The following is a 17,462-nucleotide window of genomic DNA, read 5'->3' on the forward strand; positions in this document are numbered from 1 at the left end:
CAATTTCTGGATTCACATATACAGGACACACACTTAGTTTTCAATCACGTTAACTCGAAACACTAACATTAAGTTCACCTGTGAACAGGAAAAAAACAACAACCAAATAGGATTTATTAACCTCAAAATCACTAGAACCGATACGCAATTCAAAATGGAAATACACAGAAAAAAATCACCCATAATGGATTATACATTCCCTGGGACTTAGAACATGAAACAAAACAAAAACCCAACATATTAAGAAACCAAATAAACACAGCCACAAAACTATGCTCATCCGATGAAATCAACAAAATAAAACAACACTTCATCAACGTCAACAAATTTCCTAAAAAAAAGGAAAAAAAACTATGTGCACACACCTAGATCAACAACAATAAATCCAAAGATACAACAAACTGCAAAACCTTACACTGCTGCATACCATATATTACCGACATCAGCGAAAATATAACCAACATTTAGAAGAAGAAAAAAAACTTATAACAAAACTCAACATTCCAGTAAACACCAAATTTACTGAAATGGCAGTTACAAAACTAAAGTCCCTACTGTAAAAACTACACTGACAAACACAACACCAAGACAATTTATAAAATACAATGCAACAACTTCTATATTGGAGAAACACACTGAAAAATGGAAACCAGATTTATAAAAACAAAACAAAAAACACACGTTTTTAAACACTGCAAATCAAATAAACACAATCATAGAAAACTCCCAGATACTAAGTAGGGAAACAAATATAAACAAATGCAAAATCAAAGAAGCTCTTCTTAGTACAGCAACTAAAACCAAAATTAAACTAATATAAAGGAACACATTTATATCTATACTAATTAATAACGTAACATCCAACTGCAACGTCCCCTACAATCCCGTACCTGTTTATACTCTCGTCCCTAAGACGTGTCCGGCAACGGTCTTTTGGGAACTCTCTTTTTTAACCTGAAGATAACGTAAGGAGGTTGAAATGTCTGCTAATCAATAAAAGTGTTAATATCCGTACCAGCCGTTCTGAGATACACTATCGACATTATTTGTGTGGTAGAAAGCTCACTATTTGACTGAATCGTTTATCATTCAAATGGGTTATGAACTTCAAAAATATGAATGAAATGATAGTATGCTGGATAACAACATTGCAGGTTTATGATTTAGTCATAGAGTACGAACTAAGTACGAATGCTTTGTAAATTGTACAAGATCTTGTCTGCTCATTGAATATACGACTTCTTCACATGCAGTAAGGGAGTTGCGTTTCCTTGAGAATATATTGAGAACTACATAATAGCAATATGAATATTAATTCTGACTTATAATTTTAGCTGAAAAAAATTTAACCAGCATTTTATAGAATAAAGGTATGCACTACATTGTATGACTATCACTCATTTACACAGTGAGGGTGGTTTGCTGATCATAAAATTAGCTATTCCAAAAGGGCTTCATGACAATTTCCTATCTGTGGGAACAGAGTTCCACTACAATAAATCTCTTACAATAACTGTTTGGTTCTCACAGTTTATGGCAGCTGGTGTCAGCAGATGTAACACCCAGAAGCTTGAAAAATCGCTTGAAATGGCATTCTGAGTTATCAAGCAATTTTCTGTGATTAAATGTTGCTCGAGAATATCTTCACAACTCGGCATGTAATGAAAGTCATACAGAAAATAATGCATGTTTTCTCCCATATATATATGAAAAGCATAAAACATGTTGCTATAGCAACAGTACAAACTATAATTTTGACTTATGAGCTAAATTGTATCAGTTTATTTCATGATGCCTTAAAAGAAAAATGTCAAGTTGATGGCACATTATGGTACTGTACGTATCAAAACAGCTTGCTTGATGTAAGCAATAAGAAGATACCAAAATCATTTGTGCTAGAGACAGAGGTGAGTTGTTTTAAGATATTGTATGTGATGATTTATAATGAAGATGTATGTATTTGGCAATATACTTTTATAAATATATCTGTGTAATGTTACATGCATGTATGGACATATGATATAATTCATGAGTTATATAATGTAAATGGATAAATAAGCAGAGAACACAGCTGTTAAGTGATATATGAATAGAAAATACTACCTGGATGTTAGACCTCATGATACAAGGTTAACTGTGATGACTAAGCTGCACGGCTTAACATGAAATTATGGTTCACCTGTTATTTTCATTAATACTAGAGAAATTCGCACGTCATTTGAGAGAAAAAATACTTCTACCTGTTTTTGTTTTTCTTAGTAACAGTAGTGCAAGATATTTCAACTGAATCAAAATGAACGTGAAATTATCAGTAGTAAATTTACAGAAGGTAGCTTAGATATCTTTGAAAATTGCATCTTGTATGTGGAAAAAGTCACAGGAGAGAGACTATAAAACCAATGATAAATTCTAACTATCAAAGTATAGGTTAACATCTGCTAACTGGTTAGCTCATGTGTGGAGAAACCAGATTAACATCTGACCCCATTCCTTTTCTACAGGAACTGCATGTAGTTTACCTAAAATCATACATTAACGAATGGAATGCTTCAGAATTGTAGGGTAAGCTGCACTGACCAATGTCAACAGAATGGCAATCGGGACAGCACAGAAGATCTAAACAGATAAGACTAACTATTACTTAACACATTGTTAACCTAATCTGTTTCAAACTAGTTCACCATGATAGTAACCAAAGTTCTACTCACTGTATGCCTAACCTCTACTTGTTCCAGCAATAGTGAAGACTGGCATATTATACAAATTTAGGAGGGGGAATTAATGAATTTTTAAAAAATGAAGGGTAGCTTAATGTTTTTACACTTTTATGCCACATAAAGTAACCAAACAGTCACAAGCTGGAATTCAACCATCCCATATCATATAAACACTCCAAAAACCATACAAGTATATTGTATGTATTGTACAATATTGTAGTAGGTGTTGTAAAGGTCAAATTTTAAATGTAGAGAAAAGAAATTGTATAAATTTTAAAATAAATACAAAAGCAATTGTTACAGGTGTGTGTTTATCCTTGGGCTATCACAAATAGTTATTAGACATGCAGTAACATTATAACAGCACTTAAGATTTAATTTGAGGGTTGAAGGCAAGTTCTTAAGGAGGTCTTAGATTTTTCTAATGTGAAAATACAATAATGTGTGTTACGGCCTTGATTAATACCGTGTTTTACAGAAAACATGCAAAACCATAAAACTAGTACTTTAATATTATGTCTTTATTTTGTCAGTTGACATCTCATCTTTTCTTAATCAATATCAAATACATTTGAATAGAATCCACATTTAAACCACCTTTCTTGGAATGACTTGTATTAAAATTGATCAAATTCATGAAAACAGTAAATTGATGGATAAAAGAAATTTGGTTGTTGTTTCGTTTTTTCTTTGAAAGCCAACAGTGACAGTATAACCTTTTGTTCTAAAATTTTGAGAATTAACATAAACATCAAACTAAGTACCTGTATCTTAGAATGGTTGGTATGGGTATTAATACCCATACCAGCCATTCTGAGATACATTTTTATTTCAAAGGGGTTTCTAGTCATCAAGAAACTATGTACCTATGCTTTATTAGTAGAAGTATAGTTCAGTGATCTATGAGAGAAGAGCTTGCCTCTTCAAAATAAGTTTAAGTATAAATTATAAAGTTTAGTGTTAAGATATTTTCAAATAACTACTTCTCGCTTTAACTTATTTTGTTATATACAATGTCATTAAGTCTGAGTGAGCTTGAAGGTTTATGAAATCAGATATCTTTATTTCATCCAATAATTCAGGTCTAGTAAGCAATTATTCTATAATAATTATTAGTACAACATAAGGTTTTTAATACATAAATATAATGTACATAGTCAATCACTTCTTCCAGTACAATACTAGCACAATATTGTGAAATAAACCTTTATCACAGATTTCTATGTGGCTTTCTTTCAACAGGCAGTTGCAGTCCATTCAAGTTTTCAAGCTTACTTTACTGTAACTTGTCTGTCTTTTTTATGTCAGTTGTACCTGAAGTATTGTATTTCCTTGTTTGAAGTTAATATTATAACAAACAGGTACATGTTATTGATATATAAGGATTTAATTAACTTTATTTGACTGCAAAGCTCACACATTTTTAAATTAAATATTAGAAAGTGAAACGTTTTACTTAATGATCTGGGCGACTAGACACTGACATTATTTAAGCACTATTTAATCTGTAGTGAAGAACTTTAACAGGCTTGTTTGGCTGAGCTCAATCCATCTTCATATCACTGTGGATCTGTTGTAGGCTAATAACCATTTGACATAATATTTAATATATTTTTGAGTGAGTTCAAGTAAATTCAATAGTGGGAAGACAGGGCTCATCCTCAAGGTTATTGTAAATCTACTATCACTTAAGTATCATTTAAAACATTTTTGATAATGTAGATAGATATTTTTCAGCAAATACTTCCCATACACTATAAACATAAAGGTTTTCAAGAAATACAAAACTCACAAAGTACCAAAAGGACTAACATCATATTCAAGTTTTATATTTCTGTATCTGGAAAATGAACTGAATCATCTTTATTACACCTGGTAACTAATACACATTAACGACAGATTCAGAGACCTCCTATATGATTAACCACATTAAAAACATTTCTAAAATAACAAAAATACTGAAGTTACTCATATGTTAACTAAACATATCAAAAATAAAAATTAAATATAAGAGAAAACACCTGGTTAAGTTGGAACTTGTTTCTATATATTTCAAACAACCAAAAGTAATTCATATTTGTAGTTCCAGGACATATCAAGCATAACACAAGATATTCTCTAATTACAAAACAGCATAAACATGCAACACATTTTCAGAGTTCTAATGATATTTGGATTGATAAAGAAATCACAACCACTCATAATCCAGTTTGAAACTAGTGAATAATATATATGTAACATGCACTTACCCTTTTAATTTTTTAAAAAAGAAAGCACCATAGACCATCAAAAAGTTTTGACAATGATTTCAAAAGAAATAACTTTAAAGGTTATGAATGGGCTGTTTATTTAATGATTTAGGTGCAAAGCTACTCAAAGGTTATTTTGTGTTAATTGTCCCTAACTTTTAATGGGCAGACTAAAGGGAAGCCAACAAGTCAGCACCAACCACTGCCAATTTGTGGATCATCCTAATCAAATAATGGGAATTGACTGTCACTCTTATGAGTGTGCAGCAGTGTTTATTTTGGTGGTAATAGGTCATGAACCTAAGATCCACATTCTGATAGGCTAACTACTTGACTATTCAAAAATAGAATACATGCTCTCTTCCTCAATGTGCATTTTGATAAAAATAAGACAAAAGCAAAGGATTTATTTATAAGATAAATGCCATCTTACTATAAATGTTAGTTTTTATGTCAAAATAAAAACATTTTAGCTCTCATCAGATACAAAAAAAAATTAATTAAAAACCAGCTGGTAAATAATTTTAATCAGTATTGTCTGATGTGAGTTGACATTATTTCTAATTTTAGTAAAGTATTTGAAGAGAAGCCGGTAACAACTTTAAATTTATGAACAAACAAGACAATCTCTCCACAATAATGAAAATACATGAATTAAAGCTCTAACATGTATTTAGATTATTTTTAAAAATCTTAAAGGGTATTTTTAACTTTGAGAAGTTACTGATTTCAGTTAGTTTTTTTTAAGTACATGATATGAGAACGTTCAGATTAATAAAAAATTGTACCAGAAATACTAAGAGAATGAAAAACCTTTAAAAATTATTAACATTTATCTGCACAAAAATGTTGCAGATCTTGCAATTTTTTAAATATATTTGTATATATAAAATAAAGTACTGAGCACAGATTCATCATACAGATCTTGGCTGACAAGTATATTATTGATATGGTTGTTGTACCTATGTGTTTTTTTAATAGCTAACATATGCAGTAGATAGCTTACAAAAGCACTTGTTCTATACACTACCTACCTAAGTATTGCTAAAATACTTTTTCTACATATATGCTATAGTTAACAAGTGCTACACAAGCAGTTGTTCTACATATATCCTAGCAAACAAGTACAATATAGGCACTTGTTCTAGATGCATTCTGGTTAATAAGTGTCACAAAGGCACTTGGTTCTACATACAATGTATCTAACAAGTTAAAAAAGCAATTATTTAACATACTTGTTCTACATGCATACCAGTGAACAGGTGCTGCATAGTCAGTTGTTTTACACACATCTCTATGAACAAGTGCTACGTAAGCAGTTGTTCTACATACATCCTAACAAATGAGTATGCTACAAAGATATTTGTTCTACATAAATCTTACACAGCTAATTTTAAGTAACTAAAATAAAAACAACAAACTAATAAAATATGCTGATGGGTAACTTAGTAAAACAAATATCCCATTAATGAGTGGGTGGGATTGTTTATCAATATTTGCAAACAATGTTTTTTCTAATTATTAACCTACATGGTTTGCATTTTAAATATTAAAAAAAATCACTTTACAAGATACTAAAAATTGTATGGTTTGTTTTCCTGAAAACGATAATGAAAAATTGTACTAAAATCACAATCAAAATGTAAAACTTATTTTATAAAAGAAATTAATCAATCAGTTTTAAAGTTCATGAAAGCATTTTCTTTACAAGATAATGATCATCAAACCTTTCCAAATCTTACAATGAAAAGCAATAATAGCACTACATACACAATTTAGTTTATCAGAGACACTGATGCATTTGCATTTCATTCTAAACATAATTTTTTAAGGTTTAACTAAAATAGGTAAATACATTTACAATCACTGAAAACATTCTGAACAAAAGTAACATACAAAAATTGTATAACACCTACCCTAATTTTCTTTCAAGTAACTGTTCCTTCCCACTTTATCTTGCATTGTAAATCACTGCACAATTAATCATCAATTTTTACAGTTAAAATTGTTCTTACCTTAAAATGTATTTTAGATAGGTACTCACCACCTCTCCACATGATGAACAGCTATTACTTTGTGTGCATTACCACCTACCTTAGCAACAGCAACACTTCAGCACCAAGTAAAAGATTCTTTGAATATTGTCTCTTATTCTGTTACTTTTCTTAGGCAAGGAATGTTTCCTGCTTGATTTAGATGCAGTTTACCACCAACTAGTGTTTCATAAAGCCAACCCCCCCCCCTTTACAATTCTCATGCATTAAGAAGATTCATGGGCATTCCCTTGCAGTTTCTCTATATGTGCCAACCCCTTCACTATCTTCAATATGGGATTCTAGCTGTTAATTGTGCAGAGATCAGTAGCATTTCTGAAGTAAACCTTTTCCTTGCCTGAAAATGTATTTCAGATAGATACTCACTTCTCTGCTTAACCTCCTATTTTTTTCTTCACTTCAAGTGTTTTGTTTGCTTTGTCAAGAATGAGCCTTTGTTCAGTTTCTAGTGCTCATGAGAATTATTACACACTGTCCAACTGGTGAAGGGATATAATCCAATTAGGATTGTGCCATAATCTGTTGCAATATATATATCAACACATACACAAGGGTTGGAGTTTCGTTCAAGGATTTTGTAGTTTTCAGAAACCATTATGGTAGTGTGTGTGAAGTAATAGCCGTTCATTGTGTAAAGGTGAGAAGCACTTTTGAAGCTCACATTCTAGAAGTTCTAATAAGTAGGACAAACCATAACATCATTAGCTTTTTCATTTAAACTAGTATGTATTTAAACTACTACTATATAAACTGTAAATAACTTCTTAGCTACTTAATGATTACCAATGACACATTTCTAGTCTTTGTAAAGCAAATACTACACTTGCTATTGTCATAGAAATATCCTGACTCCATACTTGTTTTAAAATATTATTACGAATTTACCAGTTATCATAAAAAAAGGAATGCATAACACTTCAGATATATTACTCTACCTTCATTACATTTTAATCAAAATGGCATTTCAAGCACAAGTAAAACAAAACTTTTAACTAACAAATTAAAAGAATATGTTGAAAACTAATTAAGAAACTATCTCAAAAAGATACAAACATATTTCGAAGAAGAATTATCCAATTACAATTAAGATTTTACATGTAATATATAAGAAATGTTTCACCAACTAGTACTTTCAGCTAAAACCACATTCTTTGTATGCAGAACAGGTTGTTATAAAACTTAACAAATTAAATATAGTATGTTGGAGTATCAGATAGTTGAGTTTCCAGTGCATATAATTCTGTTAGGTACTTGCCAATGTACTGAAAAAAAACAAAAAACTTAGTAAAATTAGCAAATGTTTTGGTGGACACTAAAAATAAGCATCTATCATTTTATACATAGCTTTTTAGTAACTGGAGTTTAAGCTTCCAGTTTAAGATAACCTCAAAATGTGTCTGCATGAATAAACATTAATCATAAAAAATAAATACTTCTAATCTCTCTTACTTGACAAAGTTACACATTTACAAACCTTCCAATACCTTACAGTTATTCTCCCTAAGTACTCTAAAGCTGTACAATGGATTTCCACTGCAAAAATAAAGGTTCATTTATTTAAATTATACAGTAATTTATGATTTCACAATCAAAATAGTTAAATATATACAAGTAATTTATATTTGACTTAAAATAAATGTAAATTTATACACTTATCTGTAGAATTTCAAGGAAAAAATCTATTACTCTTTGTGTGATGATAAAGATTTTAAAATTTATATTCTGAAACTAAAGTATGGAATGATTTGCTCATTAAGTTGCTACAAAATTATTATACCTTCTTACACACATATTGGATAATTATGAAAGTATCATGACTATAGTATCAGAATATTTTTAGTCACAACTAGAAGTTCATCTTCAGATCTAAAGGTTTTAAAAGGGTTACTGGTTTACTTTAAACATAAATAAAGTATGCAAATGAAAAATAAAGGTTTTTAGAGGTTTTATATGTTTCACAAAAATGCTGTGTATAATGTTTAACAAATATTTCCTGCATACATAAAAATGAACAAATAAATTTAATTAAAGGCTATTTATAATTTAGCCAACTATGACTGTTATGCAAAACAGCTTTTAAGTTTTCCACCCTCTCAAGGGAGCCTTCATCACTGCTGCACTTTGGAAGAACGACCACAACTCAAGAAAAAGTACATAAAATGCAGAAAATTTTGTTTATTAGTTATATATTAATATACCTACATTATGAGTTTCAAAAAAACAATTATAACTGTTATATTAAACGACTTAAGGCTCAAAGCCTAAGCTGCTAGAAACAAACTTTCAGTTTCCATGTACCATTAACCCGTTCATTATGGATTGGGTGGAATCCACCCAGCTCGTAACCACAAAAAGTATCCATGAGAGTAATTATATTATGATTTTTGATAATGTATGAATATGTTTACAAACTTTTACAGGTTATTGGTAAACATTAAGAGGCTTTCATACAGAAAATATCAGGCTTTGAATTAAGTATTAAGATTTTTTAGTTGAAGATTTTCTCATAAAATTCTTTCTTTCAGAATGTTGAATATCCAATAGGCAGAGTAACTTTTATTTTAAGATTAAAAATACTGTTATGCATCAGATAATTTTGAAGTTTCACATATTAAATCTTTATAACTTCCAAACTATTATAAAGTGTGTTTTAAGAAAAAAAAAACTTATATTTTATCTGTTACTTTCACTATTTTGGAAACTGTATGAGTTTGGTAAAATTGATTGATCTCGCAACCACCAGAAAATAATTAGAAAATAATATAAATCATGCTTTTTTCTTTCTAGAATGACTGACTATAAATTATAATTCAAAAACATAAACATGTAATCACATAACTTAAATGTCATAACATTATACATTTATATACATACATATTTATTACATTGACCTATCAGCAATTTCTGGCTAACTTCATAGAACTTACAATGATGTGGTGGATATGCAATCATGTTACCATATCAAAGAATATAAACCTAACCTATACAAAGTGATCTATCTTGGCTGTATTTTTTGTAAGTATTTTGTGAAATGCACTCACATTTCAGTTATAATACATTATATGTGTATATACATTATTACTTTATGCAAATAAGTTTAAAACTTATTTTCTGTAAAACAGAGAACAGTAAATGAAAAAGTAAAACAAACAATTATGTCTTATAGTTACAGACTTTGTAATTGCTTGCTGCTTACTGTACGTTGTTAAGACTTTTGCACATGGAGGGAGGATGTGAAGTGAAATAATTTTTTCATGTTTTATATATACATACATACACTGCTGGCCATAATCTTAAGGCCAATAAACATAAAGAAAGATGTGCATCTTTCATTATTAGACTCAACCACTTATTTGAGTAGAGCTTCAAAAGATGAAAATAAGAAAAGGGAAAATAAAAATAAAATACTTTTTTTAGCATTTAATAGGGAAATTATAAACACTATGAAATTAGCCTAAATACTAGCTGGTCAAAAGTTTAAGACCATACCAAAAAGAAGTCCTAAACAGGGTAGGAAATGCCCAACAAGAGGTCTCAGTAGTGAGTTGCACAACCGTCATTGCGAATAACTTCAAACATTCGCTTTGGCACAGTCAATATAAGCGTTTGCAGAAGGCTGGCTGGAATGTTATTCCAAGTGGTGAAGATGGCTTCAGAAAGATCATGCACTGTTTGAAACTGATGTCCATTTCTATAATCTTCCCTTGACATCAACCCCCAAACATTTTCAATGGGGTTCAGTTAGGATGAACACTGCTGGATGGTCCAAAAGAATCACGTTATTCGCCATGAAAAAGTCCTTTGTCCTGTGGGCATTGTCCTGCTGAAAGATCCAGTCATTTCAACACAAGCAAGGGCCTTCAGTCAATAAGGATGCTCTCTCCAACATACCAACATAGCCAGCTGATGTTTGATGCCCCTGTATAACGTGAAGCTCCATTGTTCCAGGGAAGGAGAAAGCACCCCAGATCATGATGGAACCCCCTCTACTATGTCGTGTACAAAGTCTCCGGTGAGATATCCTTATCATGCCAGCAACGTTGAAAGCCATCTGGACCATCCAGGTTAAAGTTTTTTCTTATCAGAGAACAAAACCTTCTTCCACTTTTATATGTCCTATGTTTGGTGCTTCTCAGCAAAGTTTAAGCAAGCTGTTTCGTGGTGTGGCCTTTGAAAAAGTTTATGATTTTAAAGCCTTTCTCTCATAGATGCCGTCTTATTGTTCTTGAGCTGCATTCTGCATCCATAAAGGCCTTAATCTGATTCGACGATCAGCTGGTGTCTTGCCGGACAACCCATCGAATCCTCCTGCTCAACGCCGGCGAAATTTTCTTGGGCTGACCATTTGAAATTCTCATTCCATATCCCTCAGGGTCTTTTAAGAAATTTGCAACGGCAGTTTTACTATGCCCAATCTCACCAGCGATGGCACGTTGAGAGAGACCTTTCTTTTGCAACTCGACAATTCTGCCACATTCAAACACCGTCAACTTTTTAGCCTTTGCCATGTTTTTACCCAACGTAACACAGAAGATGTCGGTGGGAAATATTGACAATGCTAATGCTTGAACACAAATGACTAAATTTCGTTATGTGTTTACCGATTAATGCTTCATTTCAGTATGGTCTTAAACTTTTGACCAGCTAGTATTTAGGCTAACTTCATTTGTTCACATTTTCCCTATTAAATGCTGAAAAGGTTTTTTATTTTTACTTTCCCTTTTTTTATTTTCATCTTTTAAAGCTCTACTCAAATAAGTGGTTGAGTCTAACAATGCAAAATGCATATTTTTTCTTTATGTTCATTGGCCTTAAGATTTTGGCCAGCAGTATATATATACATATTAGTATGTATACATTTGAATAATCAAAGAGTCATAAATTACTGTATCAATACCACAGAATTCCATTATAATTTATCAAGTTTAATAACTAAGCTGTATTTGGGTCCAAAAAACATTTTGAAATTTCTAACAGGCTAAAGAACCAACTTTCCAGCATAAAGGTTTATCTTGATAGAAAGAGATGGCACTGTTATCTTTGAAAATGGCTGAGAAAATCACTTGTAGGACATTCTGAGCTTTCAATTAATTATTCACATCATATACAGAATTAAGCACATATAAGAGACACTCAACATATAGAAAAGACAGGAGGTTATTACTTTATATTCTTCCCCTTAAATATTGATAATTTGAGTTCCTAATTCTTACATAACTATAGACTTTGTATTCTGATATCACAAACATCTAATATGAGCCAGTGCTGCATTCAATATACCATGTAACACAAAATTGTTAAGTGTGTTTTTAAATATTTACTTTCAAATTGAAAAATTAAATAACATATAATTTGAACATTTGAATTGTAATCTACTGTGTGATATCAAACTTACTGACATAAGTTCATAAAATATAGTTCAATAAAGTTTTGAATGGAAGTCACCAAATGTGATGATGTGTGATGTGGCTTTTGATTCATGACCCATAGCAATAAGGTTTATTAGTTGTACTAATTACAATGTTGATTTTTAAGGAGGCAGATTGATCTGATGACTCAACATAAATGCATAAAATAATCGTTCAATAACACAAACGTAATGACTTGTCTTTTGAGCTGTGATGCATTGCAATAGGGTTAATACAGTATGTCATTCTAAAAAAATAATGTGTGTGTATATATATATTTGCTCTTATGATTTCTACTTTATTCTTATATTATTACTTTAACCAAATAAAACAATGAATCTTTTTGTTCTTAAATTTGTTCAGAACAGTCCAAAACATTTTTGTCTGAAATGATATTTAGAAAAAAAAATCTAACAAAAATGGTAAATATGAGATTAAAAATCAAGGATGAAATATAAAATGTTAGATATGGGACAAAAGAAGTAAACTTGAGATGAAAGAGCAAATTCAAAACTTTCAATCAAAAGACAATTAATAGAAATGTCTAAATTAGAATCAAGAATTTCTAAATTAATGAACCAACTGAAAGTATTTTGAAATCTGTAATTAAATCATAAACTCAGTATAATAACACTAATATTTTCAGCCATAACACAACTTTGTATTTGTTGTTACTGTATGTTACACCTTTCATTATTGTCCCTTAAAAGATATTTACCTTTTACTGTTGCTATTGCAAGATTGGTATTTCACATTATTGTTACACAAGAGCATGTATATCTTTTTAAATTTTCAGCCATAACATAATTTTGTATTGTTTTTACTGTATATTATTCTTTTTATTGTTGTTTCTGCAAGATCTTTACTTTTACTTTTGTTACTGTGTGTTACACACGAATATACATTTATATATTTTTAGCCATAACATTACTTTATATTTTTGATATTGAAATATTATTCAATACTATTCAGGTAGTATTAGTCGAAGCTCCAGTAGCTAAGACGAAATAACCTTTCGGCTTGCCTTAGCCACTCACATCTTGCCTCTGTTACATATCTATAATTGTAAAGCAATTAAGTCTAATATCAGTTCATTACAAAAAAGTTAAAATTGTAACTACATTTTTGGTAGTAAATATCTTTATTACTTAGAATTACTTTTACTTATTTAGAATTTTTCAAATCATCTAAAAACTTTTTTCTACAATATTACTACAGATGATATTTTATAAACATTTGAAAGTCTTAAATACAAGTTCTTTAAAAAGGAATTGATTTAATTGCAAATTGAAACACTTTCAAACAAAATTACTATTTTCATAAAGTTAAAATATATGTATAGTATTTTTAATAATTTGTATAGCTTTTTAAAAACTTCCAAATGTATGGCTCACAGTTTCATCCTAAAGAAGGATCTAATAATACAATATTCTTCACAAAATAACTTTTTAACTTTGCTTATTTTATTTTTTAACAACTCAGAGGTATGTCTACAGACTTACAGCACAATAAAAATGATTTTTGATATCTGTGTTTGGCAAAGCAAAGATAGCCCACTCTGTAGCTTTATGCTTCACATCAAATACACACTCTGTTAATGAAATAACTTTTGTAAAAGTATACTTTTAGTGTAATCCATTTCTTCAATCTATGCAAAAATTGCTTAGCTAAGAAAGAAGCTACCATCACAGAGACTCACTCTCAACCCAGTTGAGCAGATCTGGGATTTGATACATGAAAAAACTTGACAAATCAAAAGCTACTTCCAAAAAAACTTTATGGGACTGTATTTAAAACATTTGGAGTAAAATCCCAAGGGACACTTTGATTAAATATGTTACAACAATGCCTGAAAGATTGTCTGCAGTTATTAAAACAAAAGTAGGACAAAAAATATTAATTGTTTGCTGAACTAAAGTACTTTCACTGAGTTTCTATTGTATTAAATACAAAGGTTAATAAAATTTTGATGTTTCACCAGTAATTTATTTTTCCATTGTTCTTTGAATGTAGCCTAAAATCTAATTTTTGACATGTCCTAACATTTCTGTATATAGTATTGTATATTCCCAAATGAAATTGTATATACAGTGTTTGTAAAAAAAAGCACAACTGTATTCAGATATTTAACAGAATTGGAAAGAATGACAATTTTGAATATACAGTTAAGTTTGTTTAGAATCATAAGTGGAACTGCATAACATAACTATTCATGCATTTTTTATAGTTTAACATAATTTGCAATAATAGATAATTAAAATGTATGTAGCAGGAAGAATGTACTTATACTTATCCAAGTGAAAGTCAACTGTATATATATTTTTCAGCAGCTTTCACCATGATTTCAGATAACTGATGGAAGTCGTAATAATACTTTTCCTTACACATATACATTAACTGTATTATAAAATCCAGAGAAAGGAAGTTTAACCTAATGTATTCTTAGTATAAGACTCCTCTATGTGAAAAGTATTTGGAACCTTAACATCAAATGTGTCTATAATAATTTTGAAAGCATTCTTAATTTTACCTTCCAATCAGATCAATCTGCATCCTCAAAAGTCAACCTGGTAACAAGTATAACTAATTAACCCTATTGCTATGGGTCAGGAATCAAAGGCCACATCATCACATTTGGTGACTTCCATTCAAAACTTTATTGAACTATAATTCATGAAATTATGTCAATAAGTTTGATATCACACAATAGATTTGGTTATGTCTTTAGTCTGCTTGAAATTTCAGATTTTTCTAGACCTAAATACAGCTTAGTAACTTAGCTTGATCAATTATAGTAAAATTATATAGTATTCATATAGAGATTTACTATTTTTTAAATAATCAACTGTGTATATAAAACCTAAAAATATATTGCATTTGATATCCTCCATGTGCAAGATTTTGAAAGGCTTAGCAACTTACATCAAACAACAACTGAGTACAAAGGTTGTAGCTAGAAGAGAGAATTATTTGTTTTAAATCTTTATTTACTGTTCTATATTTTAACAAAAATAAGTTTAATAACTTATTTCTAAATGGTAATAATATACAATGTTTAATAATTGAAATGTGACTGTATATTACAATATACTAGTCCACTAAAACACAGCCAAGACAGGGTCACTTTGTAAAAATTAAAGTTCAATATTATATTACTGGATGTAGTAACATGAATGCATGTGCACCACATCAATGCAAGTTATGTAATGTTAGCTAGGCATGAATGGAAGGTCAATATAATAAAAAAATAACAAACATATAATACACACACACACACACACACACACACTTGAATAACCACACTGGTACCATAGAATTCCACTATAAAATTAAGCTTAGTAATTAAGCTGTATTTAGGTCATAAAAATATGAAACTTAAAGCTGACTAAAGGTAAAATCTACATCCTTGAAATCTTGATTAACTTGTTTATTGACTCGTAAATTATAATCTACAACATGATTCCAAACTTATTGAGATAAATTCATGAAATAGTAGTTTGATAAAATTTTGAATACAAGTCACCAAATGTGATGACATGACCTTTGATCCTGACCCATTGTGAAGGGTTACAGAAATAGCACAGTATGATATATTGAATTATTTTTTAAATGTTTACTTACAGAACACTTAAACACTACTTATCAGCTTCAAGTATTGTCATAGCTTTAGAGTTTTTGGAACTATGTAACCATGTTGTAACTATATATAAGCAAAATGTTCCCTAATTTCCCTCTAAAAAAACAACTGGGCAATGAAGACTTATTAAATTGCTCCAATAGTGTAATTGTAAAGAAGCTTGAGATAAGCTGCTGCACCACATTATTATTTAGGTACAAACAGCACATCCAAAAAGTAAAGTTTCTGAGATACAAAATAATGAGTAAGAAAATAAATTAACACCTAAATCACACAATAAACAACTAAAATACTGATACTCTAATTAACATATAACATTATTAAATGTAATAAGTAACATTTACATTCAAAGATAAAAAAAATATTTATTATGTGGTACAAGAGAACAATTTTAAAGTTTAGTAATAAGCCTTATGATCTTGAAAAAGAATTGTTTCCAAAATGTTGATCACATCACATAGTACAGTTTAGAATTCTACCCATAGTATTCTTAAAATACTAAATCAAGTAGTAACCATTTAGTAGTTCTACAAGTACAATTTACCACAAGATATATATATATATATATATATACACACACACACATAAACCTTATGTTTGTAAGAAAGAAATGTTTATTAATGGTTAAAAGCCAGAAACCATACTCACAGGAAGAGTAATTAATTTCTTACATCCTAAAACAACCAAGAAGATTCCAACCTAGAGAAAAAAAATATTTAAATAGTTTATTAAAGAAAAGTCATTGTTTTCTAACAGGAAATTATAAGATATGATATGAAATGAAACTGGAGAAAAAAAGGATCAATCTTAAAAAGGTAACTAATGAGAAGTGAAAATATCCCACACATAAATTTATCTGAAATTTGATAAAAAATTAACTACACTTTTAGAACAAAATATAAGTACACATACTAGGAAACTAATTTAATACTTATGTGTCTTTTTCAATAATGCACAGTCTTCTGAGAAGCTTTCTCACAAAGAGGAAACACAAGAATATTCATTTACTTTTTACATAAATTTAGCTAACAATCACAGCACTGTGTATTTTACAACAATTATTTGAAAGGTTTGTGGTCTTCAATAAAGAAAGATTTTCACAAAAAGCAGTGACAAGCAAAAACCATAAGATGGTACATCCTGCCAATGATGTTGACTGAGAATTTTAAGAGCAATATAGAAGTTTCTTAGAATAAGTAAAATTACCTAAATGTACAAAAACATAGCATATTAAAAATAACTCCTGGGTATTTACAAACAAAACACCATATTTAAAATTATTACATCATAAAAATTACTTGTCCAAAAGGAAGTAATTTTTAGAAAAGTCTGAACATGGTAATACAGTTTTAATAATTGTCATAACTGGTGTTCTATGTCCTTTTTGTCATTCCAAA

General features: G+C 29.8%; 1 protein-coding gene and 1 long non-coding RNA gene across 9 annotated transcripts in view; one reads left to right on the forward strand and one right to left on the reverse strand.

Moving 5' to 3' along the window:
• Nucleotides 1-907: 907 nt before the first annotated feature.
• LOC143233851 (uncharacterized) lies at nt 908-3,017 on the forward strand. Its single transcript, XR_013018353.1, has 2 exons — nt 908-1,907; nt 2,502-3,017. It is a non-coding gene; the product is annotated as an uncharacterized LOC143233851 (long non-coding RNA).
• A 742-nt stretch (nt 3,018-3,759) lies between these two features.
• Mvl (solute carrier family member malvolio) overlaps nt 3,760-17,462 on the reverse strand; it is a 75,446-nt gene continuing 61,743 nt past the window's right edge. For all 8 annotated transcript variants that reach the window (XM_076470633.1, XM_076470632.1, XM_076470630.1 and 5 more), the window contains 2 exons: nt 16,714-16,764; nt 3,760-8,282 (listed from right to left, as the gene is read on the reverse strand). In XM_076470633.1, coding sequence (XP_076326748.1) covers nt 8,208-8,282; nt 16,714-16,764 — 126 coding nt within the window. In that variant the 3' untranslated portion in view covers nt 3,760-8,207. The remainder of the gene's footprint in view (nt 8,283-16,713; nt 16,765-17,462) is intronic.

Source organism: Tachypleus tridentatus, chromosome 12 (assembly GCF_004210375.1).
Source record: "Tachypleus tridentatus isolate NWPU-2018 chromosome 12, ASM421037v1, whole genome shotgun sequence".
Taxonomy (NCBI): domain Eukaryota; kingdom Metazoa; phylum Arthropoda; class Merostomata; order Xiphosura; family Limulidae; genus Tachypleus; species Tachypleus tridentatus.